The sequence below is a fragment of the Aethalodelphis obliquidens genome, unplaced genomic scaffold, assembly GCF_003676395.1.
Source record: "Aethalodelphis obliquidens isolate GAN/ISIS:26980383/991018 unplaced genomic scaffold, ASM367639v1 scaffold12, whole genome shotgun sequence".
Taxonomy (NCBI): domain Eukaryota; kingdom Metazoa; phylum Chordata; class Mammalia; order Artiodactyla; family Delphinidae; genus Aethalodelphis; species Aethalodelphis obliquidens.
Genome location: NW_020837956.1, coordinates 18,238,997 through 18,266,403, shown reverse-complemented (window position 1 = coordinate 18,266,403; position 27,407 = coordinate 18,238,997). Strand labels below are relative to the sequence as shown.

At 37.3% G+C, this 27,407-nt stretch overlaps 1 protein-coding gene across 1 annotated transcript; it reads left to right on the top strand.

Annotated features, from left to right (window-relative positions):
- The first annotated feature begins 322 nt into the window (after nucleotides 1–322).
- Nucleotides 323–27,407, top strand: YIPF4 (Yip1 domain family member 4). The gene is made up of 6 exons (XM_027113433.1): nucleotides 323–643; nucleotides 15,791–15,944; nucleotides 17,518–17,689; nucleotides 19,684–19,761; nucleotides 22,943–23,056; nucleotides 27,004–27,407. Exons 1-6 carry the CDS (start codon nucleotides 565–567, stop codon nucleotides 27,139–27,141), a joined length of 735 nt encoding a protein of 244 aa, XP_026969234.1. The 5' UTR covers nucleotides 323–564; the 3' UTR covers nucleotides 27,142–27,407.

Below are 27,407 nucleotides of genomic sequence, written 5' to 3'. Positions count from 1 at the left end.
TTAATGACTAAGGTTAACGGAATCTTGGGATGGTGGACCGGTGCGGACCAATGCTGACCTCTAAAAACACTCCCTGTTCTAAAATTCTTTAACCCGCCCAGTTAACAAAAGCAGAGGAAATAAAGAAAAGCCAGAAGAGAATAGACTTAACGGAAACAAAAATCAGCTGGAAGCTCAAGCTTTCCACGAATTACAAGTGAACTTCCTGTCCTGGGTAAACTTCCGGAATCAACAACAGGGAGAGCCAATCAGAACCTTCCTCCGGGAGCCAATGGGCGAGTACATTACAAAGAGCCAATCGCAGCGACGCTGTCACTGTTATGGTCCTGTCAGGGCGCCGGCGTTGTGGTTTCTGGGCGGCAGCTACCGAGAGGACTTTGGTGGGGGACCCTCAGGGACAGCCCCCCGGCCAGCTGCGCTCGTCTCCGGCCTCGTTCCCAGCCTACATATCTCGGCTCGCGGGTCGCGCCGTCGGGCGCGCGTGCTGGTCGGTGCCGCGGCCGCCTTGGGGCCTGGGCCCAGCCACAGCCTCCTCCTCCGCCGCGGGCTCGGTGGGGCCGCGAGATGCAGCCGCCGGGCCCTCCCCCTGCGTATTCCCCCACTAACGGGGACTTCACCTTTGTCTCCTCAGCAGACGCGGAAGGTGAGACTGAGCCCCGTGAGTCGCCCTGGGGGACGCCGGGCGGACGCGGCAGTGTCTTTCTGGGGCCGAGGCGGTTGTGGCCCGGTGGGGACGGGCAAGAAGCTGACCCATGGGGGACTCGAGCCCTCTGCTCCCGCCGGGCCTTCCCAGAGGCCCGAGTGGCCGAGGGTGGGGTGTGGGGAACTTTCCAAGTGACTCAGTCAGCTTCTGGTTTTCGCTACACCGTCTGGTGGCAGGTTTTTCTGGCGAACTTACCCACCTCGAGGGCACCCACGGGACCCCAAGATTTTATTTCTAAAGTGACTTGGCATTGCTCAGAAAGGGATGGTTAGATTGGCCGGGCTAGGTGTCAAAGAATGAGAACGAGGAACGAGAGCTTGTTGCTTTGTTATTTATCAGCACATAACTTTTTGCTGAGATTAAATTAGGCGCTGCTAATACTAACTTCCCTCGAGGAGTTTGTGGGTTTTATGGAACCTGGTATCTTGCCAACGTTACAGTTTTCCTCCTATTTTATGGTGTTTGACCTCAATATTCAGAGAAGTAGACCCAGATATATTTGGGAACACCCAGCTGGATTACAAGAAGTTTCAGTTGCTTTCCAGATTTCCTTATGTACTGTTTTGAGGAAGCATTTGTGCTGGAGAGATTTTTCTACAGCACGGGAGAATTTGTTTTCCTCTGTACTTTACCAGACTCTTTGTAACTGAAATCTTTCTCTGCTACTTTTGTTAGACTTTGTATACCAGTATACCAGTAATTTTCCAGTGACCAGACTTAAGTGCTGGATATGGAAAAATAAGTTATACTTAACTATAGAAATTTCATTCTAGAGAAGGACCTAGTGTGTTTCCTGAGAAATCGAGTTTTGTAATGCATCAGTTAATATAGCTTGCTTTCCCTTTTTCTGTTTTGCTTTCCTCGTATTGGTTTTTGAATGGCGTTGTTTAAAAACAAAAATAGTACTGTAGTTTTGGTTATATTAAAATGCAAAATACAATTTTTATCATAGAGAACATAGCTGATACATTTAAATGTAATATGGAAATTTGGTGAAATATAGCAACCCAAAATATTTTAGTTTGTTTCATCTACATTTGGTAGCCTAGTGCTTGGGGAGGAATAACCAACCATAGTTTTCCAGACTTTAAGGAAAAATTGTCTGTATACACAAAAAATTGAGTATCACAACCTGATGTTTGTTCAGACTTATATATCTGTGTTTATAGTTCTAATACCCCCACTTCCTCCAGGAATTACCTTTCTTAAATATGCCTAAGAAATCTGACAATAATATAACAAGCTAATCCATTGACTCCATATATTAAACCAAGAAACCTGGAATAAGTAAAATCCGTAAGATTTATTCAGACTTCTCCGTATAGCCTCCAAGATTGTATAGACTCCCTGTATATCCAGGGATATACAGACAAGGATAGATATTTGTATAATAATACCCTCAAGTTTATAACATTATACAGTTTAAATTTACAGTATTTTAAGCAAACGGCTTGTTTGATCTTTCTAAGAATCCTGCTGAGCTTTTTTATTCCTGTGTTTTTTTTTTTAACATCTTTATTGGGGTATAATTGCTTTACAATGGTGTGTTAGTTTCTGCTTTATAACAAAGTGAATCAGTTATACATACACATATGTTCCCATATCTCTTCCCTCTTGCGTCTCCCTCCCTCCCACCCTCCTTATCCCACCCCTCCAGGCGGTCACAAAGCATGGAGCTTATATCCCTGTGCTATGCGGCTGCTTCCCACTAGCTATCTACCTTACGTTTGGTAGTGTATATATGTCCATGCCTCTCTCTCGCTTTGTCACAGCTCACCCTTCCCCCTCCCCATATCCTCAAGTCCGTTCTCCAGTAGGTCTGTGTCTTTATTCCTGTCTTACCCCTAGGTTGTTCATGACATTTTTTTTTCTTAAATTCCATATATATGTGTTATCATACGGTATTTGTCTTTCTCTTTCTGACTTACTTCACTCTGTATGAAAGACTCTAGGTCTAGTGAACCTGAGGCTTAGAGAAGTTCAGTAACCTCCACATGAAGGATCTGGAATTAAGAGCTAGCGTTCTGTTTCCTAAGATTTCTTTATACTAAACCATGATGAGTCTGACATATATTTTTGTAAACTGAAAAGTGTATCTGAAGTATAGAGTCCTGGATTTGCATCCTGTCTTTACCAATTACTATCTTTGTGATGTTGGGCAGGTTACTTAATCTCTCTTAACCTCAGTTTTCGTATACATAAAATGAGAATAATAATACCCAAGTGCTCAAACATTTTGCAAATGCAAAGCACTTAGTACACCTAGAAGAGTTAAGTGCTCAGTATTTGTTAGCAGTGTTGCTGCTGCTTTGGATTTCATTATTAATTATTAATATTTGGATTTCATTATTAATTCATTATTATTAATAATTTCATTATTAATTGCCACGGTTATTTTTTTACTGTTCTCTAACATAAACATTTGACTCTGCAACACCAAGTTTCTTCTCTAGTTTCTAAGCGTGTCACGTAAATTCTTGCTTTTCCCCTCTTACGGTGTTTATCTAACCATGGATGTTTTTAGCTTGTAGAGGTTTTATTGTATACCTTGCTTCTAGATTCTGTCCAAGTCTCTTTCTCAGTGATACTTATCGTTACTAATTTGTACATGTCCTTTGTTTTAAAATGTGCCTTGGTGTTTGTCTCCAAACCTATGTGTATCAAGGTCCTCATGCTTAGAATGCTTTTCTTCTTCTTACCCCAAGATGAAACTTTTTTTTTTTTTTTTTTTTTTTTTGCGGTATGCGGGCCTCTCACTGTTGTGGCCCTCTCCCGTTGCGGAGCACAGGCTCTGGACGCGCAGGCTCAGCGGCCATGGCTCACGGGCCCAGCCACTCTGCGGCATGTGGGATCCTCCCGGACCGGGGAATGAACCCGTGTCCCCTGCATTGGCAGGCGGACTCTCAACCACTGTGCCACCAGGGAAGCCCCCAAGATGAAACTTAAGGCTGAATTCAAATACTCCTTTCTTGCTGAAACTTTGCTTAACTGTTCCTCAGAAACAGAAATGTCCCTAATTTTTTCTATATCCCAGCACTTAGCACAGAACCCAGAATATTAACATCACAAAGTAATTGTTTGTTGAAGGAATAAATGATTTCTGCTTTCTTTTATCTCCTATGACATTGATACTTGGGACTATAAAACCTAGCACATTTTGGATGGTATAACTAAAAAGTTACTGGTTTAGAGCCAGAAGACTTCAGTTAAAGTTCTGACTCTTACAGAAGCTATGTGATATTGGCCAAATTACATAGCTTCTATAAACTCACATTTTCATCCATAAAATGAAAATCACACTTATAAGAATATTGTGAAAATTACTTAAGGTAACGTGTATAAAAGCAAGGTCCATGAGTACAAGTTAAAAGAACGTAGACTAAAAAAAAAAAAAGAACGTAGACTATGTGAATAAGCTAGTAAATGAATAAATAAATGAATAATGAAATCCAGACTTTATATTCAGCTCTGTGGTGTAAAACTACATCCAAAAGCAGTAATGAAATGCATGTGTATAAATGCAAGAATGTACCACCGCAATGAGAAGCCCGCGCACCACAACGAAGAGTAGTCCCTACTCACCACAACTAGGGAAAGCCCGCACATAGAAATGAAGACCAAACGCAGCCAAAAAAAAAAAAAAAGTAATGATACCATCAAGTATAATATAGACGTCTTTAAGACAGTCCTTTGACTTTATTTTGTGTCACACAAATAAGTAGTTCTTTGCCTGCTTTATTTCCACAGACCAGCAGCATTGGCATTACTGGGCTCTAGTAATGCAGAATCTGCCTTAATCATAATTTACATTTTGACAAGATCATCCTTAAGTGATTCATAAGCACATTAAAGCTTGAGAGGCACTGATTTAGAATATTATGAAAGATCAACAAAAAGAGGAGGAAATTTTTTGTAGCTAGAAGATCAGGGACAGTTTAATATTGGTCATATTTTGCCAAAATTTGAAAGATAGGTAATGTTTTGTATATGTAGGATGGAGTATGTCCATATGCAAGGGACTGTATATGAGGAAGTCCCTAACCAAGAAATGGCTTAATAAGAATGGGATTTTAAAGAATTCATCATACATAATAAATGCTATAAAAAGGAGGTTCAGGAACTTCCCCAGTGGCTCAGTGGTTAAGAATCCGCCTGCCAACGCAGGGGACATGGGTTTGAGCCCTGGTCCGGGAAGATCCCACAAGCTGTGGAGCAACTAAGCTCGTGTGCCACAACTACTGAGCCTGCTCTCTAGAGCCCATGAGCCACAACTGCTGAGCCCACGTGCCACAACTACTGAAGCCCACGCACCTAGAGCCCGTGCTCCGCAACAAGAGAAGCCACTGCAATGAGAGGCCCGTGCACCACAGTGAAGAGTAGCCCCCGCTCGCCACAACTGGAGAAAGCCCGCGCACAGCAACGAAGACCCAGTGCAGCCAAAAATAAATAAATTAATTAATTAATTGAAAAAAAAAAGAGGTTCAAAGGTGGAAGTGGTTAACTGCAGGAAGGGATCAAGGAAGTCTTCAGAGACAGATGAGGTACATTTTGAAGGAAAAGGAGTTCTTCAGGTTGAAAAAAGGGAAGAGCATTCACTTATAAATTATGCAAATGCAATAATTGGTCGAAGCAGTCCCTGTATTTTATACTTCTCAATCTTCACAGACCTAAAACAATGCTGATTTAGACCATGAGCCCCTTGGGGTTAGAAGCTGTGTTTTACTGTCTACCAGTATCATACCCACTGCCTAGCACAGAGCCTGGTATATAGCAGGAACTTAATAAATGTTCGATGACTACATGATACTTTTTGATGAAGATAAAGGTGTTGTGCTGCTAGAACTGAAGCCAACACTAATTCAACAGAAGTCCAACAAGTGGTTGGAAAGGGCGTGAACAGAGACAACTAACCAAGAAAGATGATCTAAGCCACCCAATAGCCATTTTCCCGTCCTCATATTTTTCTCCCTCTAATGATCATTTTATGTATATCAAAACATTCATCTTTCCTCCAAATCTTAAAGGAAACCTTTCTTCCTTTCCAAGGATAAGCCTCTACTAGTGCTTTTATTCGCATATCTTCTTGCCTCTTTTGGAACCTTTCTTTGTTTTTCTCTCTAGCATTTTTTATTTCTCCTCTGTTTCTTCCATCACGATCATCACTCACAGGTCCCCTCCTAATTGACAGAATTTTTAATTAAATCTACTACTTCCCTTTTTCCTTACTTTCACAGCTAAACTATCTCTTATTTCCTGTTTCCTCAGCATCCAGCAATTCCTACCATTCTGCTGGAACTTGACTTGCTTCCTATCATCTACAGAAGGACCTTCAGGAGTGTTTCCCAAAGGGGAAAGGTTGCATGACAAAAATTGGGTAAATAATGTGTTAAGCTAAGTTAAACCAGTTTCCTTAATGCAGAATTCCCAGAGCCTTTAATATGCCAATATTAGTTCTGAAACTCCAAATGGAGGTTGTAGTATGCAGGGTTTTCCAAACTTAGTGAATATCAAAAGCTTTTTGTAGAGGGCATCTCATAGGATCCAGATTCCACAGAACATGCATAAAGAAACACTTACCTATAAAGACAAGTTTAAAAATATTAGGGTTTTTTTGCCTGATATTTATTCTCTTAACACTTTGTCCCCAACCTATCTTCCACAACTTTTGAACTCTGTGCCTTTTATAAGCCTTGGGCTTCCATGCCTTTGTCTCTGCCCTTTCTTTTCCTTGGAATGATTTCTTTATTATTTTTAAAAATTTTATTTCTTTTTTATTGAAGAATAGTTGATTTATAATGTTGTGCTAGTCTCTGCTGTACAGCAGAGTGACTCAGTTATACACATGTAGACATTCTTTTTAATATTCTTTTCCATTATGGTTTATTACAGGTTATTGAATACAGTTCTCTGTGCTAGTAGGATATTGTTGTTTATCCATACTATATATAATAGTTTACATCTGCTAATCCCAAACTCCCAGTCCTTTTCTCCCTCACCCCTCTCCCCCTTGGCAACCAGTCTGTTCTCTGTGTCTGAGAGTCTGTTTCTGTTTTGTAGATAGGTTCATTTGTGCCATATTTTAGATTCCACATATAAGTGATATCATATGGTATTTGTCTTTCTCTTTCTGACTTACTTCACTTAGTATGATAATCTCTAGTTGTATCCACGTTGCTACAAATGGCATGATTTCATTCTTTTTTATGGCTGAGTAGTATTCCATTGTATATATGTACCTCATCTTCTTTATCCATTCATCTATCCATGGACATTTAGGTTGTTTCCATGTTTTGGCTGTTGTGAATAGTGCTGCTATGAACATAGGGGTGCATGTATCTTTTTTTTTTTTTTTAAGATTTTTTAATGTGGACTATTTTTAAAGTCTTTATTGAATTTGTTACAATATTGTTTCGGTTTTATGTTTTGTTTTTTTGGCCCCAAGGCATGTGGGATCTTAGCTCCTTGACCAGGGATCGAACCTGCACCCTCTGCATTGCAAGGCGAAGTCTTAACCACTGGACTGCCAGGGAAGTCCCAGCATGTATCTTTTTGAATTACAGTTTTGTGCGGATATATACCCAGGAGTGGGATTGCTGGATCATATGGTAATTCTATTTTTAGTTTTCTGAGGAACCTCCACACTGTTCCATAGTGGCTGCACCAACTTACATACCCACCAGCAGTGTAGGAGGGTTCTCTTTTCTCCACACTCTCTCCAGCATTTGTTATTTGTAGACTTTTTAATGATGGCCATTCTGACTGGTGTGAGGTGGTACCTCACTGTAGTTTTGATTTGCATTTCTCTAATAATTAGTGATGTTGAGCATCTTTTCATGTGCCTACTGGCCATCTGTGTGTCTTCTTTGGAAAAGTGTCTATTAAGGTCTTCTGCCCATTTTTCAGTTGGGTTGTTTGTTTTTTTGATAGTGAGCCTCATGAGCTGTTTGTATATTTTGGAGATTAAGGCCTTGTTAGTCGCATCATTTGCAGATATTTTCTCCCATCTTTGGAATGATTTCTTATTCCTTCTCTGCTCATCCACTTATCTCTCATGGCCAGATTCCAGTTCTACTTCCACATAGCCTTCCTGACCACCTCTTTGATAGCTTAGGTCTCTTTACTCCTATGGCACCTATGATCTGTTGGCAATAGGCATTGTCATTTACCTACACAAGAGTGTGTTTTACAGTGCTAGTAGGGTTTTGTATCATATTCAGCACTCCAAAAAGAAACCCTGTACCCATTTTCAGTCACTCTCTATTCCCTCCCTGCCTTCCAGTCCCTGGCAACCGCTAATCTACTTTCTGTCTCTATCGACTTGCTTATTCTGGATATTTCATGTAAATGGGGTGATACAATATGTGACCTTCTGTGACTGGTTTCTTTCACTCAGCATAATGCTTTCAAGGTTCATTCATGTTACAGCATGAATCAGTAACTCATTCCTTTTCTGGCTGAATAAAATTCCATTGCTTGGATATACTGTCAGTTGGATTTTGAACTCCTTGAAGTATCTCACTTCTTTATATCACTCTCAGGGCATTATAGAAATAAGTAATCCTTAAATATTTATTGGTGGATTAATTAACCAATGTTGAAAGTGAGAAAGGTACTAAAGTGAAAATGACTTATTGTTTGTGATATAGTTCCTTTTGCCAAAGGCCAGAAACTTGTCTCTAGTCTCTCTCTCACTTTCTCATATTCAGTTGGTCATCAAATTATTTCAGAATAGTTCCAGAATAGCTATGTAATTAATCTGTCCTTCCCTTTCTACTGACATTGCCTTAGTTCAAGTCCTTTCCATTTCTCATCTATACTTTTTGCTGACCATACTCCCTCCTCAAATCTCTCCCCCACTTAAATCAGCCCTCCACAGTGCAGCTAAGATTATGTTTACACAATGCAAATCTGATTTTGTATATTTACTTTATTAAAAACCTCTGATGTCTCTTCTTGATATAAGCTCTGTGGGGCTATTTGCCCTTATAGTAATTAATTCATCCAACCAGCACACATTTATTGGTTGCCTACTATGGGCCAGGCACTGTTATAGGTACTGGAGGTACGTGTTCAAAACAAAACTACAACAAACACACCTTAGTTCCTCCCATCAGCGAACTTACAGACATTATCCAAATAATCATACAAATACATTATTATAAACAGGATAAATGTTATGAAGGAAAAGTCCAGGGGACTATGAAAGGAACCTAATCTAGTCAGGGAGATCATGGAAAATTTCTTTAAATAGGTATATCTAGGGGACTTCCCTGGTGGTGCAGTGGTTGAGAGTCCGCCTGCCAATGCAAGGGGCACGGGTTCGAGCCCTTGTCCAGGAAGATCCCACATGCCGCAGAGCAGCTAAGCCTGTGCACCACAACTACTGAGCCCGCATGCCACAACTACTGAAGCCTGCTTGCCTAGAGCCCGTGCTCAGCAACAAGAGAAGCCACCGCAGTGAGAAGCCCTTGCACCACAAGGAAGAGTAGCCCCTGCTCGCTATAACCAGAGAAAGCCCACACGCAGCAACGAAGACCCAGTGCAGCCAAAAATAATAAATAAAATAAATAAATTTATATATTAAAAACAAAGTATATCTAGTAACTGAAGAATGGGTGGCATTTAATTATCTGAAGTTAGGGGAGACAGCCTGGTACAAAGTCCCTGAGGTACAAGGGATCCTGGTTCATTCAAAGAACTGAGAGGCTTAATATGGCTAGAACATAGGGTCACGGTGGGTAGGGAGGCAGAAAATTGTTCTGGAGAAGTAGATAGGGCATGTAGAGATTGTTAGATTTGAGCTGAAAAAGTAGTGGGAGGCCACTGAAGGATTTTAAACGGGAGAGTGAAAGATTTGCATTTTAAAAATATTCTTCTGCCTATAGGTGAGAATGGATTGGAAAGAGAATGACTAGGGAGAGGAGTTAGTAGACCATTATAGTCATACAGACAGGAGATGTTAGTTTGCACGAGCATGGTGCAGGTGGTAGAAATGGAGAAAAGTGGGCAGGTTCAAAAAATATTTAGGGGTAAAAGCGATAGAATTTAGTTGTGGTTGAATGGTGTGGGGAGCATGTGAATGAAGGAAATTGTCAAGGATAATTAAACTTCTGGTTTACAGTGCTGGATGGGATTAGTGGTACTATTCACTGAAATAAGAAACTGGAGGAAGACCTTAACTATCAAGAATTCAGTTTTGGAATATTGAGTTTTAAATGCTTTTGAAATAACTACAACGTTAAACTGACACTTGATTGTATAAGTCTACAGAAGAGGACTGGGCTCAATATATTGCTTTTTGAGCTCAGCCTTCCTCAGTGTTTTTACCTCTTTTTATGGTCTGAATGTTTGTGTCCCCCAAAATTCATATGTTGAAATCCTAATGCCCAGTGGGGAAGTGGAGCCTTTGGGAGGTACTTAGGTCATGAGGATGGGGCCCTCATAAATGGGATTAGTGCTCTTATAAAAAAGATTTCACAGATCTCCCTACCCGTTTCTGCCGTGTGAGGGCACAAGGAGAAGTCAGCTAGCCAGAAGAGAGCCCTTTCCTGACCATGCTGACACTCTGACTTTAGACTTCCAACCTCCAGAACTGTGAGAAACAAATTTCTATTGTTTATAAGCCACCCAGTCTATGGTATTTTGTTATATAGAAGCCTAAACAGACTAAGACACTCCTATATAAAAATGATAGTATATACAACTCATAATACTTTATTGTGATCAGTAATTTATAGACATAATAATGCAATAATTTTTGTGTTAATAGGCTTTTTTGAGTAAACAATAATTTTCTGTTACTCTGTTAAGGTGTCCATTTAGCCTACTTTGTGTGACATTCTCCCTCCCCAGGAAAGATGTCACTTCTAATATAATTTAGTAGTGTTGATAGAGGAATCTTTAGTTTTTCCTCTTTAAAAGTTTCCTACTTGATTTTTAAAAAATTATATCCAGATAGATATTATCACAAGTATCTTCTATACAATGTGCTCAAGAAGTACAATATATGATATATAATGGGTGCAAGAATAGCTTTTCTTCTGTGTTTGAAAATTGAAAATGACTTTTTAGTCAACCTTTCTTGGGAAGAAAACAAGGTAGTTAAGCAAGATTTATTTTTTAAAAAAATTAATCTATTTCTTTTCATAAATTTTAAACTTGTAAGGCATTACACAAATCCATAAGTGTGGTAAAATTGCATAGAACTATACACACATACACACAAATAAGTGCACTTAAAACTGGTAAAATCTGAATAAGGTCTATCAACTGTATCAGTGTCAGTGTCCTGGTTTTGATAGTACGTATGATGGTATGGTACCATTGGGGGAAACAGGGTGAAGGGTGCATATAACCTCTCTGCAACTTCCTGTGAATCTATAATTATTTCAAAATAAAACTTAAAAGACTCATAAGGCAAATAAAAGAAATTTCTGTTAGATAACTGATTTATGCCAAAATGGGATTTGATTTTTCTAAAGGTAGGCTCAGGAGATGTAATTGATTTTAATTAATATTATGTGCAATATGAAAATTAACTGGCAATATTGAATAGTAAAGCTACTGAAATCATAAACCAAAATGATATGAATAAAAATATAACCTAGGGGCTTCCCTGGTGGTGCAGTGGTTAAGAATCCGCCTGCCAATGCCTGGGACACAGGTTCGAGCCCTGATCTGGGAAGATCCCACATGCCGCGGAGCAACTAAGCCCGTGAGCCACAACTGCTGAGCCCGTGTGCCTAGAGCCCGTGCTCTGCAACAAGAGAAGCCACCGCAGTGAGAAGCCTGTGCACCGCAACTAGAGAAGGCGCTTCCGCGCGCAGCAATGAAGACCCAACACCGCCAAAAATAAATAAAAAATCAAAAAGTATATATATATATATATATAAAACCTAGGACACAATTTTATACAAGGCTTTAAAAGTTTTTCTCATGGAGTAACATAATCAACTCCAATATAGGTCTAGCAATTATAAAATCATTATATACTTGTGTTGGTTTCTTGAGCTCTTTCATTGGCCTATATACAAATTAAAATGTTTTTATAACTAAAATGGAACAGTGGAATTTGTCCCTTTAGTATGAAACATGTGCTTGTTTTATTTTGTTGCACAATAGTCAATTCTGGTTTAGATTTAAGCACACATGGATTTCATTTCATTTTCATTCAGATAAAATGGAATTATTTTTGTCCTTGCTCTTGGTTGCTTGTTAAGTAAGAAAACGCTTATTCATGTTATGTAAGAAGTTGGCAAGTACCAACAAAATGTTCATGTTCATTGCAGATTACTCTTCTTTCATAGAAATCTACAACTTTTGTAGGGGCAGATCAGTAAATCTCACCCTGAGTATACTCTCATACTACACTGACTGAATTCTTCAAAGTGAAGTTCTCAGGCTGAGGAGAAGATTCAGAGAAAAGATCCCTCACCCAGTAATACACTTGAGTTGAAAGGGAGGGAAGATTACTGTTAAGTTTTGTTCTGCAGTTTTTCCAGGTGGCTTTTAATAAAACTTGAAACTTACTGATATTCTTTCCTCTCTCTGAACCCAAACAGTAGTGGAAACATTTTTAAGATTTCTTTCAAAGATTATTTCCTCTTAAAACCATTTACATTTATTATTATCTTTATGTTATTTTTTACTTAGAAAATGACAAGAATATTATAGTGTAGTAAGAAAGGATTAATTTAAGATCAGTGTTTTATAATTCTGGACACCTGTCCTAGAGTTGACGATCAAGCAAGCTGGTTCTTACCGTGGTTTAATGTAAGACAGCTGTGCTCCTGGAGTGACCACCCCCCCCCCCTTTATTTTTTTTTTAATATTTTTCATTGTTTTCCGACATTATTTTTTACCTGTTAGCTTGATCACATGTTAGGCTAACTACTGAGTTTTTTTACTTTTCTGTTGCTTTTTTTTTTTTGGCTGTACGCGGGCCTCTCACTGTTGTGGCCTCTCCCGTTGTGGAACACAAGCTCCGGACGCGCAGGCTCAGCGGCCATGGCTCACCAGGGAAGCCCTTCTGTTGCTTTATTTATTTTATTTTTTTTGCGGTACACGGGCCTCTCACTGCTGCGGCCTCTCGCTTTGCGGAGCACAGGCTCCGGACGCACAGGCCCAGTGGCCATGGCTCACGGGCGCAGCCGTTCCGCAGCACGTGGGATCCTCCCGGACCGGGGCACGAACCCGCGTCCCCTGCATGGGCAGGCGGACTCTCAACCACTGCGCCACCAGGGAAGCCCAGTTGCTTTATTTTTAACACATGTAATTGTGTCTTGGGGGAACTGGATGGTTTGTCAGACTGCTGTTTCTAGCATTCGCCTACCATATGTCCATGATATTTTCCTTCTTTGCATAGAATGGAAAACACTACAAAATTATAAGCTAAAGGTGTCTTTTTGAGGTTCTGCATCCCTGCTATGAAAAACTCCTAAACATATACAATTCTTTCTCACAGCACTCCTTAGCACTATAATTTATATATCCTTTTTTGGTTTAGATTAAGGACTTTAACAGCAGTCTTTTCTAGAGGCCAGGAAACAGTTGTTAAGGTCCTTTCCTGCCTTATAATTCCAAAACCTTTAATGTCACTGCTCTACTAATGACTTCCTGATCTAAGTTTTCCTCTTGTTAAATCAAGAAAGGCACTCTTTGTACCTGTTGGAAGTAGAATTTTAGTTAAGTTTCAACTCTTTCATTTTCAACTTAGAGTATGACAAAGAAGCAGAAAGTAATTTTGAGAGAATATTTTAATCACAAGATTCTATGGCAATTAGCATCTATAGGGACTATTTTTAAGCTTTAAGTAGGGAAGGACAGTGAATTCAAAAGTACTTGCATTTTATCTCTAGATGAATTAACTAAACTATAAAAGCTTTTTAGAATCATGTAATGTTAAACCTGGAAAGAACTTTGAATAGGAAACTGGAGACCAGAAGGCATTAATGATTTGCTGTATTAATTAGTAGCTTAGCTAGGACTTAGCTTCAGAATGCAAACTTTATTATAATTAATTGCAGGAGTTGTCAGAACCAGATCGTTATGTGACTCATAATTGATCCACTCACTGATTGAAGTTTAAGCCAGAATTTTTTAATGGCAGTTCTCAAAAGCTAACCTAGAATTTAGGGTAATGTGCAAATTAAGCTCTTCGTTCTACTGTATAGGATCTCCAGGAAAGGAGAGTCTGTGTTGAGTGTTCTGGCTTGCTGTTGCCGAAATTGTTTTCTAAAGTATCACTCCAGTCTTTTGACTTCTAGTTAACAACATTGATGGTTGTTTACTAGTGCATGTTGTCTGGTCCTACAAATGTGTTTTTTTATTAATTCCTGTATGACCTCAAGCAAGTCCTTTACTAGTCCCAATTTTTTTTTGACCAGAAATTTTGACATATGTACTACTGTGATTATCTGTAACCTCTAAGGCACTGGTACAGACTGTGAGTGGAATTTATTTTGTAACGTAGATAACAGAGTCTCTTCACTACTTTTTTTTTTAATCTATGTAAATTTATTTATTTATTTATTTATTTTTGGCTGCGTTGGGTCTTCGTTGCTGCACGCGGGCTTTCTCTAGTTGCGGCAAGCGGGGGCTACTCTTTGTTGTGGTGTGCAGGCTTCTTATTGTGGTGCCTTCTCTTGTTGCAGAGCATGGGCTCTAGGCATGCGGGCTTCAGTAGTTGTGGCATGCGGGCTCAGTAGTTGTGGTGCACGGGCTCTAGAGCTCAGGCTCAGTAGTTGTGGCGCACGGGCTTAGTTGCTCCGCAGCATGTGGGATCTTCCTGGACCAGGACTCGAACCCGTGTCCCCTGCATTGGCAGGCAGATTCTTAACCACTGCACCACCAGGGAAGCCCTTCACTGCTTTTTAGAATTGACCTAAAAAAACCCAACAACCTTTATTTTGCCAAAACTAAAGATAAATGATGTAATTATATAAAGAAAAAAGTTAGCTGAAATAGTAGGAAACTCTTACTGGTCAGATTTATCCAAAACTAAGCATTAATATATGAGGCACTTAGCATAGATATTTAGTTTTAAAAGAAATACTGTATGAATAAATATATGAAAAAGTAAGGGAAGTTATCTGCGGTTTTCCTTTAGCAAATAATTATGTCTAATGGTTTGTATATATAAATATGTAATGCCTTTAAAGAGAATTTATACATCACTTTGTTCTGAAGCACATAATGTACATAATAATGAAGGGACTCCGAGATGATATCCTGTTGGGAGTTCCTGGGGGTCCAGTGGTTAGGACTCCGTGCTTTTGCTGCCGGGCCTGGGTTCAGTCCCTGGTCGGGGAACTAAGATCCCGCAAGCCTCGCAGTGCAGCCAAAACCAAACCAAACCCAACCAAACAAACAAAAAAAAGTGATATCCTGTAATATATTTTGTATATATCTTCCATTTAAATTTTAAAGTTACAGTTTTAAGTCTAGATTCTGGTACAAGGCTAGCTAGTTAGATGTGAAACCTTTCATGTGAATTCACCTCTCTTGTTTTCGTTTTCTTGTTGTAAAAGTAAAAAGTGGTTTTTAGATATCATTACTGAAAAAAAATTCAACTGAGTAACTTTTAAAGATTTTATTGGCTTATTCAGTGATACATGAAATGGGCAGCATTCCAATTTGCAGGTAGAAAGGAGCTCTGAGGAGCTGTACAAAACGAAAGACTTTAGGCAGAAGGAAGTGGGACAAGGAAGTTATACTAGCTAAAAGTGGATTAGTTATGGCAAGGTCACTTTCCTTTAGGAGATTGCAGGGGACTTTCAGGCACATTACTTCACTAGTGCTGACCAGGTGATTCCTGATTCACTAGTTTAAGGTTCTGTTTCTGGGAGAGGCCAAAACTGTAATTAAGTCTTGGTTTGGTGACATGATACTTAGCATAAGTGACTCCATTTTGGGCCTGCTGTCTTGTTTTTATCACTGTCAACTATAAAATACAAAGATTGTATACAGTAGCAGATGTTCATATGTAGAGATCTTCAAGTGATAATTATTTAATTGGATATATGCTCGTGTTGGTTAGGATTCACACATTTTACCTTGGTTTATAGTTTTGTCCTCTTTTCTCCTTAGATCTCAGTGGTTCAATAGCATCCCCAGATGTCAAGTTAAACCTTGGTGGAGATTTTATCAAAGAGTCTACAGCTACTACATTTCTGAGACAAAGAGGATATGGCTGGCTTTTGGAAGTTGAAGATGATGACCCTGAAGATAACAAGCCACTCTTGTATGTAAAAATAATATGTATTTTTTGGTTTTTTAGAGCTAGTCTGTGGGATGATTGTATTTTTTCGTATTGTTTAAGACAGGTATAGAAAATCTTAACCTTTTTGGTCAAAAGTTTTAGCTATTTTCAGTTTTACTGTTATAGTTGACCCTTGAACAACACAGGTTTGAACTGTGTAGGTCTACTTGTACATAGATTATTTTTAATACATACATTGGGAATTTTTTTGAGTTTGCAACAATGTGAAAAAACTCGCAGACGAACCATGCAGCCTAGAAGTATCGAAAAAATTAAGAAAAAGGTATGTCATGAATGCAGAAAGTATATGTAGATGTACATGTAACATATAAAATATATGTTAATCAACTGTTTATGTGATTGGGAAGGCTTCTGGTCAACAGTAGGCTTTTAGTTAAGTTTTGGGGGAGTCAAAATTATATGTGAATCTTTGAGGGTGGTACCCATAACCCCAACGTTGTTCCAGGTCAACTGTAACTAGTAAAACTGAAATAATGAGAGAATATTTTTAACCTACTGAATGGCAAAAGTTAAAAGAATCATAATCCTATATCACACACAAATATACTACAAACTGTTAGGACTTACCTGGGTCTATAGATATCTGAAGTGAACATACAATGTAAGTAAAAAAGCAAGGTGCTTGGGTGCGTGCTGTGGAAGTTCAGTTTAAGATTTCCAAAAAGATTACCCCTCCAAACTCTCTCCTATATAGAAATTCTAGAGCTACCACTGGGAGGACTATAGGGATACTTTCACTTTCTTCATAGTACTTGAAAATTTTTAAGTGATTATGTATCACTTGGGGAAAAAAGGTGAAGAATTTAACAATTTTGGAAAGAAGAACCTATAGCTTTGTAAAATCAAGGTATTACCAAGTTATTCTCTGTAGTAATTATTGGTAGATCAAGTGCTAAAACATCCTGTTTCTTAACTGTTAATATACCGAACTTCATCAAATCTAAGATGGTATGGATTATAAGATGCAGTTATTTCACGTTTATTGATAAAACAGAAAAAGTACCTAAGACAGCATAAAGCTAGGACATCAAAGGGCTATCTTATCTCCTTAGTGTAAGGATAAATGAGAAATAACCTACCATACAAAGAGAGACAGCAAGGAAGTTTGCTTGTCTGTTTGGCACTGGGTGGGGTGTTGGAAGAAAAAGTGTCTGTGAGAATATAGGATTGCAGTCTGATTTATCAGTACGGTCCCAAAAAGTCTCAAGCAGAGAATTTTATTTAAAGTCCCAAGTTGATAGTGCCTCCAGGAGACTGGCAAAAGGAAAGGCAGATCTTGGAAGCACTTGGCTTCACTCCAGACTGACAGCAGTTGTAAGACACCAGCTATTGTGAGATGCATCCCAACTTTAGAGATGTTGAAATGATAAAAATGTTCATCATGGAACCAGTGAAATGTGGTACTTCAAATGCAAATGTTTTGTTGATCTGTGGTGACTGTAATGTTATATTTAAACTTTTCTTAAATTCTGCTGCAACTGTCTCAGTATTCAGAAGTGTGTGCTTTTTAAGAATTCTTATTTTAAAATTATAGGGAAGAATTGGATATCGACCTAAAGGATATTTACTACAAAATTCGATGTGTTTTGATGCCAATGCCATCACTTGGTTTTAATAGGCAAGTGGTGAGAGACAATCCTGACTTTTGGGGTCCTCTGGCTGTTGTTCTTTTCTTTTCCATGATATCATTATATGGACAGTTTAGGGTAAGTATATCTTACTTTTCACAAATTCTAAATAGTTTAAGAGTTTTAAAATTGAAAATAGCCAAATATTAACTGTAATACTTCATGTTTGAGAAATGCTTTAGCTTTACCCATTATTTCTCACTTGTTTATCCCTACAAGCTGTTCTTAATTAAATAAGTGGGGAGTGCCTTGGATTAATGATTTCCAAACTCTTCTACATCATCATTCTCATAAAAAGTATTAGTATTTGTATGGCAAGTGGGTAAAATGGTTGGGACTGCTCCCAGCTGCCCATACCCTTTCTGATTTCTCCCAAGGATAAAGAGTTTGAAACACAATACTCATGTTCTTATCTTTTATTCATTTTTAGTTCTGTTTTTTAAAGTAAGCTTCTTAATAAATGATGACAAGAATTCCATCCGTTTTTGTTTTTATATAATACTTTGTCCTATTCTCAGAGGCTTTATCTCTATCATCAAAATATGGCACATGCATATCATTCCCTCATCCCTAGTTTAAGGCTTTAGGGGAGTAAAAAATAACTCTTTACCACAGAGTGATTTGGAAATGAATTAGTTTCCTTTTGTACTATAACATATTTCCACAAGTTTAGTGGCTTAAAACAATGCAGATTTATTCTTTGACAGTTCTGAAAGTCAGAAACCCAAATTGAGTCTTAAAGGGCTAAAATCAAAATGTCAGCAGGGCTGGTTCTTCTGGAGGCTCCAGGACAGTCTGTTGCTTGCCTCTTCCCATGTCTGGAGGCTGCCAACATTCCTTGACTTCTGGCTGCATCACTGCAATCTGTTTCCATTTGTCACATTGCCTTCTCTACTGTAGTCAAATATCCCTCTGCCTCCTTTTTTAAAGGACAGTTGTGATTACATTTAGTGCTCACCAGAGAATCCAGAGTGTTCTCTCCATAGCAAGACCCTTAACATTATATAATACTGGTCCTATTAGTATTTACCTTGGATCAGTAGTTCATATCAAGTATTCTGTTGCAAGTATAAGGACCATTGAAGAAGTTGAATGGGGGTCTGTTCTCCTACCCACCACCAACCCTTCATGTAGAACATCTCTATATGAATTTTATCTATTTTATACAATCTTTCATTTGAACAAAGTGTTCTAAGGCTAAAAACAGAAGATTCTTATCTCCATAGAATGCTTCTTTGTCATTACTTAATCATTCATTTATTTTTGTCAGTATGGACTCATGGATATTTATTTTATTTTCTGGACTATAATACAATACTGTCATTTATTTTATTGCTCAGATTGTTGCAGTTTTAGCCATTGGGAGCGCCTTCAGGTTAGCTTCTGTATCCTTTTGCCATATCCCCATCTTTTTTGAGTACTTCCTTTCTTTCTGACTCCACAGAGTGTTCTGGGCTCACCTTTTATTGTCCCTGTCCCAGCCCAGAATCAGTCATTTTTCTAGGGAGTCCTAGTGCCTTTTGGGGAATATTTAGAAACCAGGATCTGGGCAATAAGTGTGCTTATGTTGCTACTGGGTGTCATTATTTCTAGACCCCCCCAAGCAGACAGAACTTGGAAATATATGCATATATCATTACTATGTCAAGTCTCAGGAGTTAAAATTGTGTGAAGTATCGTCCACATTCTGTTACTTGGATAAATGTGTAATTAATGTAAATTTTAGAGACCTCTTGAGAAGACTGGTAACTTGTTTCACAGATGAATTTACCTTCCAAAATGCTATAAAGTAGGGGTTGGGAGTCAACAGTTTGGTCTTTCTTTGCAGTTCTTTTATTATATATCATAAAATACTAAGGTTTCCTTAGGCAATTGATCATTGCTAAATTTTCAGTTTGGATGTAAAATTACATTACACATTTATATTCTTATTAAGTTTTACCTGGGAACCCAAACTCTCTATGACCTGAAGTTGGGTATACCAAAATATATGGTAGAGGATTGAGTTCGTGGGAAATTATCAGCTTATTTGGTACACAGATATTAACTGCATGAATTTTTTTTCTCTTAAGGTGGTCTCATGGATTATAACCATTTGGATATTTGGTTCATTAACAATTTTCTTACTGGCCAGAGTTCTTGGTGGAGAAGTAAGTGGTTAATTTTGAAAATAGCCTTTGTTTTTTATGGTAAGCTTTATTTTTGATACTGCAGGTAGTATCAGTAGCTATGTTCATTGTAACTGCTTTTTGTCCCAGAATTGCTTTTAAGTTATGCTACTTCTTTTAAGGTGATGTAAATATTAGTATAAATGTTATGAGAAATAAAGAGGAAAGAAAATCCAATTTCACTCATAAATAATGTATAGCTTTTTAGGGAAACATGCAATTTATTCTCTGTTACAGCAGTTCTCAAACTTTTTGATCTCAGGTCCCCAAAGAGATTTCTTTCTGTAGGTTGTATTTATTGATGTTTACCATGTTAGAAATTAAAATAAATATTTTAAATATATATTTATTCATTTAAAACTAAAAGTAAACCAAATACATTTTGACATAAAAAATACATTTTAATGAAAACTATTTTTCAAAACAAAGTGAGAAAAAGGTATTGTTTTACATATTTGCAAGTAGCTTCAATGTCTGGGTTAGTGGAAATTGTATTCTAATATCTGCTTTCTGCATTCAATTGTTACGCTATATTTTGGTTAAAGTAAAAAATAAGGCCTCACACAGGTATATAATTTTAAAAGGAAGAGTATTTTAATACATGTTTTGGATGATTATGATTATTCTACTCTGATACTACATCAACACTCAACAAGTAATATTTTCTTAAAGGTTCGTTGTAGTGAGGAATCTCAAACCATATCAGTGAACTTTTTATACACTGTATCATTGAAATTCACTTTGGATGGATCTTTTTACCCATGCACGATCTACTAAGAAAACACTAGTTCCCTGAGCTTTGTAGATCTTCCAAATGTTGACTCGTTTTATTGTACAATGTCAGAAAATCACATTCATTAATATCACCACCTATTTCATCAGAAAAATCTGTATTGGAAAACTATCAAGATAAGAGTGTTGGATACAAGTTTTCCAAAATTCTACTTTTTGCTTGAGAGAAATTTTGTAATTTGGAAGAAATACTGTCAGTTTTCCTTGAAATAAGAGGCTCACTTCATTCATTTTCATTCATGTTGCCTGTCAGTACCTAACTCTGAATAATCATAGTTTGTCTTTCAGTTGTTCTTTCAAGTAAAAGTGGTATTCTATGGATAAAGCATCTAATTCAACTCTTCACTCACACAGTTGTACAAATGCTCTTCCTTGGGATAACCATTGAATCAAGATACAGAAGAAATGCTTTCTGTGTACTTCTCATTTTGTTACACAGAATATTAAAAAGACATATTCAAAGGTTGAGGCTTAATAAAATTAATCATTTTAACTGCTTCATTAAGGACATTCTTAAGTGAAACTGGCTTTTTTTCTTCTTTTCCTGTGAGTGTGGGGTAGTAAAGAACACAGTAACTACTAGTATGTTTCATGCCACCTTATTTGTGCTAAAGCAGCATGTTTTACCCATTGCTTTTGTTCTATTAGTACCAATATCAACCCAATTAAAAAGGCAAATAATATTTTATTACTATTATAAAAAACAGTTTTGTGGGTTTTTTTTTTTTTTTTTTTTTTTGCGGAACGCGGGCCTCTCACTGTTGTGGCCTCTCCCGTTGCGGAGCACGGGCTCCGGACGCGCAGGCTCAGCGGCCATGGCTCACGGGCCCAGCCGCTACACGGCATGTGGCATCTTCTGAGACCGGGGCACGAACCCGTGTCCCCTGCATTGGCAGGCGGACTCTCAACCACTGCACCACCAGGGAAGCCCTGGGTTTTTTTTTTTAAGTTTTATTTATTTTATTTTTTTTCTGTGCCTTGTGGCATGTGGGATCTTAGTTCCCCGACCAGGGATTGAACCTGTGCCCCATGCAGTGGAAGCGTGGAGTCTTAACCACTGGACCGCCAGGGAAGTCCCCTATTACAAAAAATAGTTTTGACGTTCCAGTCTTTAAGAAGAGTCTCTGGGACCCCCAGAGGTCCATGGGTCACACCTTGAGAATCACTGCTCCATTAAATTAGACTTTATGAATTACTATAAACCTAGGAATTCCAGCACTCTGGAATTCAACTCTCTGTGAAGAGGGTAAAGCACAAGGGATGCCAGGCAGAGTTAACTATATCATGTGGGTGCTGACTCATATCAGGCTTGCTCTATGAACACTGAATGCTAAATGCAGAACTCTTGAGCCTTTTTCTCATACTTGGTGGAAAGGTCTCCACCAAGCTCTTGTTCTTCTGCTTTCCAGTTTCCAAAATTAAGTTGCTCTTGTCCTGTCTTCTAATCTCCTGTTTATGCTTCTTATAAAAAGGAGTTTCCTTTTTTCCTTCCCTTTTAATGGAGTTTCAGGAAGGAATGGTATTAGATATATGCACTCAATCCATCATCTTAACTTAAAACTCTTGAATAAATGTAGAATAACATTTATCTATGTAATTTTATCACTCTGCTTATGAAAATTTAAAATAATTCTAACAGCGACATTTGTTTGCATATTATTTCTTACATTCTAGACAAAACCTCATATAATTTTTAGGTGAAAAAAGGTGTCACTAAATGTTTTGGTAATTTAGGACTGTTGATAGAGAAGTTAAAAGACCTAGATCTTAATTTGAACTCTTACCAACTAGCTTTGCTTTCCTGAACAAAGCTCTTTATCTCTCTGGAATCACTTTCTTCATAATGGGGACAGTAATACCACATAGGGTTGTTAGTGCCTTTGATCTTCACAATATGTGAAGCTCTATCACGGAGTGTGGCACACAGTAGCCACTAAAAAATATTTCTCTCTTCAGTCCTCCTACCTTCTCTCCCTTCCCTTCTAGTCTGCATTTGTCACATCTAGCTTCTCTAGACTTGAATTTTTCATCAAAATAAGATGGTGTGGTTCCTTTAAATAATCCTTCTACAACAACGGAAATAGTGACTAAGAGATATACTCAAGGTAATTGGATGTATAAGTCTGAAGCTCAAAAGAGAGAGGGCAGGAAATGTAGATTTGGGTATTATCAGAATTGATAATCACGGTGGGTTGTTGACCTTGTCCACGAATATGAGACTATATGATAATTTGAAATATAATGGGTATGATACTTTTTTCTTAATTCTCACCTTTATGTAAGTACAACAAAGTATATATGATGTTTAATAGTGGTTAAAATAAGTATCTTGATTTCTGTGATGTTTATTTAACATTTTGAAAATTCACAGGTTGCATATGGCCAAGTTCTTGGAGTTATAGGATATTCATTACTTCCTCTCATTGTAATAGCCCCTATACTTTTGGTGGTTGGATCATTTGAAGTGGTGTCTACACTTATAAAAGTAAGTAGTGTGTTATAAAAAGTAGTTTACTGTTTCCCAGTAAAAAAAAAAAAGTATACAGTTGTCCCTCCGTATCCATGGGAGATTCGTTCTAGGACCCCCCCGCAGACAAGAAAATCTGCAGATGCTTAAGTTCCCTGTACAAAATGGTGTAGTATTTACATGTAATCTGTGCATATCCTTCCATCTACTTTAAATCATCTCTAGATTACTTACAATACCTAATACAATGTAAATGCTATATAAATAGTTGTCTGTAGTGCAGCAAATTCAAGTTTGGCTTTCTGGAACTTTCTGGTATTTTTTCTTCCCCCCAAATATTTTCGATCCACAGTTGGTTGAATCCGTGGATGCAGAACCCACAGGTAATAAGAGCTGACTGTACTAGTTCTCTGGCTAAGAATCTTGTAATCTATAACTGTTTATCAAACAGTTCGTAGTGTTTTGGAACAGGGACCTTACTCACTAATTATACCAGTTGTATTTCTTTTATTTTCCCCTTTTAATTGCCATAAATTATAATGTATGTCTATGGCAGAATAAAGAACAAAGAGCAAATCAGACCTTGGGGTATTACACTCAGAGAATTTTTTAATTTAATGTTAAAATTTTCTTCTAGTTCATCTGACTTAGATTTTGTGGGAGGTATTTATTTAAAATTCCACTGGCTCAAAAGGACACCTGTACCCCAATGTTCATTGCAGCACTATTTACAGTAGCCAGAACATGGAAACAACCTAAATGTCCAACGACAGATGAATGGATAAAGATGTGGTACATATGTACAATGGAATATTACTCAGCCATAAAAAAGGAACGAAATTGGGTCATTTGTAGAGATCTGGATGGACCTAGAGTCTGTCATACAGAGTGGAGTAAGCCAGAAAGAGGAAAAAAATATCATATATTAACGCATATATGTGGAATCTAGTAAAATGGTACAGATGAACCTATTTGCAGGGCAGGAATAGAGACGTAGATGTAGAAAATGGACATGTGGATACAGGTGTGGAAGGGGATGGTGGGACAAATTGGGGGATTAGGATTGACATATGTACACTACCATGCGTAAAATAGATAGCGGGAATATTCTATAAAGCACAGGAAGCTTAGCTTGATGCTCTGTGATGACGTAGATGGGTGGGATTGGGAAGGGGGGTGGGAGGGAAGTCCAAGAGGGAGGGGATATAGGTATACATATAGCTGATTCACTTCATTGTACAGCAGAAACTAACACAACATTGTAAAGCAATTATACTCCAATAAAAAAAAAACCTCGCTAAAAATAAATAAAATAATATTCCACTGGGACTGGACATTTATTTAATAATTGTCACTCATATTTGAATAGTAAGTTCTTTACCAAATATGATATATATGGTTCTAATAAATTGGCTTTTCTGTGTTGCAGAGATCAGGACTTCTTTGTGCTGTGTTAAGCTTATATTAACATATGTACCCACTTTAAACATTTACTGATAATATTAAATATTAATGAGTAGTGATTGAACTTAAATTTTGGCATTTATTAATTTTGAACAACTTTTGGAAATAAATGACCACTCTAACACATGTATGTATATAACATAGTGAATATAATTTTTTTTCTTTATGGAAAATAGAACTTCGACTTAAATTTTTAAGTAGAGTAACTTTTATGAGTTTTGGTTTTACTTAAAGTTTATTACTGATTCCAATATAAAATTATTCCTTTTAGAATTGAGTAACTACAGGCTAATACTGACATTATATAAGCCTTGGGTATTGAGAAGAGTTGGATTTTGGAACCAGTCAGTTCTGAATTCAGATTCTGGTTCTGCCACTTACTTGCTGTTTGCCTTGGGGAGATATCTTTTAGTACCCTCCTGTGCAAATTGGGAGTCTTAACTACTTTTTAGGGTTTGTTACGGATTTTAAAGTATAAATAATGTCTAGTATAGTGCTTAACAGAGTAGGCAAAGTGGTAGCTGTTATTATTATAAATGTTAATCGAATATTTTGAGAACATCTCTGTATGTTTGAACTGTTTGAACACTTTAGAGACCAAGGAGAAGAGCTTTCTTTCCTCTAATCCTAAATATTTTTTTAATTGTCATTATTAGCACTTAGTTTAAAAATCTTACAGTACAAGAGCTAGCCCCATGCTGGCATTTAATTATCTAGCCTTAGTGAACATACCACTTTACTGAATCATTCAGGATCACTGCTTGTGTGTTGTTTTACTTGGGTTAAAGCATGTTTGAATGCTTCTGAGACTACTGCCCAAATTGCTAAAACTGTCCTCTGGTTATTTTTAGTCATTGAGTTCAACTGAAAATTGGTCTTAATGTTCTTTATGCAACATGTGAATGTTTTATTATAAAGCGGAAGAATCTTTTTTATATCATTAAAAGTTTAGGATACAATTCTTTTTAAACTTTAGATTTTCTTCCCCACATTTCTTTCCCTAATCACTTAATCTTCTGTGTGTAGCAATCTGTTTTACATGTTTCTTGTTTTAGTCCAAAGTTTGCTGAGAAATAATGTTGCAAAACTCGCATCACTTAACTCTAGCATTAGAATACAGTTTAATCTACAAGCACTCATTTTTTAACATTAAATCTCTGTAACTCTTACCAATCTTTAACCATTTATTTACAAAAAAATTTAATCATGCCATACAAATGCAATTTGATTATAATTTTACTTCATTTATTTCCCTATACCTTTTTGTAGGTTTAAAATATCTTGCAGGTTTTTTTGTATGTTTTTAGTTTAAAAAGCACAATATAAAATCGGACCATCTCAAATACATTTTCAGTCAGTCTGCCAGTATTTATTTTTTACCTCTGTACCAGTGGTTCTCAACTGATGGCGATTTTGCCCCCCTAGGACATTTGGCAATGTCTGGAGACATTTTTGGGTATCACAAATGGGGAGGGCTGGGATGGCACTAGTATATAGTGACTAGAAGCCAGGGATACTGCTAAACATCCTACAGTGCACAGGACAACTTCCCACAACTATTTTGATTAGTGCATGGTTGAGAAACCCTGGTCTGTGCCAGGTCTGTTTCTGTCATAGTTTCCCTGATTTCTACCGTTATAGTTCTTCCTTTCATTTTATTCTGTAAAATGCCTTCAGTGACTATATTGATAAGTATTATATAAATTTCTAGTTGAAATAATTTAAAATTAAGCACGTGCATAATCAGAAAACTCTCTTCCATTATGGTTTACCATGGGATATTGAATATAGTTCCCTGTGCTATACATTAGGACATCAACTATACTTCAATTTTTAAAAAAAGCAAAAAAAATTTTTTTATTATGAAAAATTTTCAAACAATAAAAAAAAAAGAAAACTCAACCAAAATGTTATGGTTTTCCTCCTTTCCATGTAACACTATATTCTTCTACCTTGTCCTGGGAAAATGATTTGATACTTAATAAATGTTGTGTAAAATTTTCACTTAATATGTTTTTCTACTTCTTGGGGGAAAAAAAGGAAAAATTTCTATTTTGTGAAGATCAATTAGTTTTCTTTCAGGAAACAAATATCTTTCAGCTGCCTATCCCTATAATAGTTTTTCTGAAAGTTGCCGTATCTTAAGTCACCAGGGACACTTGTTAAAAAGTCTGATAATTAGACCCTTCTTCCCTTTAAAGATTCTGATTCAGGAGAACTAGAATGAATCCCAGGATTCTGTTTTTTAATAGGCACCCAAGGTGATTCCTATGATTAGACAAGTTTGATAACAAAAGACTTCATTTGCAGAAGTCAGGGAGCAGAGCAAGGATGAATATTCCTAACAAGTTTTAAACATTCTCAATAAGTGTTACTGCTTCTACAATTGGTTGTTAGGGTTGTTTTAAAAAAATACTGTAAATGTTATTTTTATGATACCCAAAATGTTAATTAACTTGCTAATATGCTGCCTTTTGTCTTTTTTGTTTGTTTTTTTAAAGCTCTTTGGTGTGTTTTGGGCTGCCTACAGTGCTGCTTCATTGTTAGTGGGTGAAGAATTCAAGACCAAAAAGCCTCTCCTGATTTATCCAATCTTTTTATTATACATTTATTTTTTGTCCTTATATACTGGGGTGTGATCTAAGTCATATATGAGTAGAAAAAGACAATGTTACCTTTCTGTGTAGGCTGGGAATTCTTGCTTGAGGGGATTGAAAAAAACGTATTGCTGGTAAAATTTTACATGTTCCAGATGTAAAGGCAGTCTAAGGTCTTTTTAAAACAATATTTTTTTTTGTATTTAATTAAGCAATTGCAGTTACCTGAATATTTTTGGTCAGAATTCTGAATTCTGTTTGATTCATCATATTCCAGTGAATAAAATATAAAAGCATTGTGTTTTTAA

Excerpts from the sequence above, each read along its gene's own strand:
- YIPF4 (XM_027113433.1), top strand. The coding sequence starts at position 565 with ATGCAGCCGCCGGGCCCTCCCCCTGCGTATTCCCCCACTAACGGGGAC. Across the intron at positions 17,690-19,683 it reads CATTATATGGACAGTTTAGG|GTGGTCTCATGGATTATAAC; the intron begins GTAAGTATATCT and ends TTTTCTCTTAAG. Across the intron at positions 19,762-22,942 it reads CCAGAGTTCTTGGTGGAGAA|GTTGCATATGGCCAAGTTCT; the intron begins GTAAGTGGTTAA and ends GAAAATTCACAG.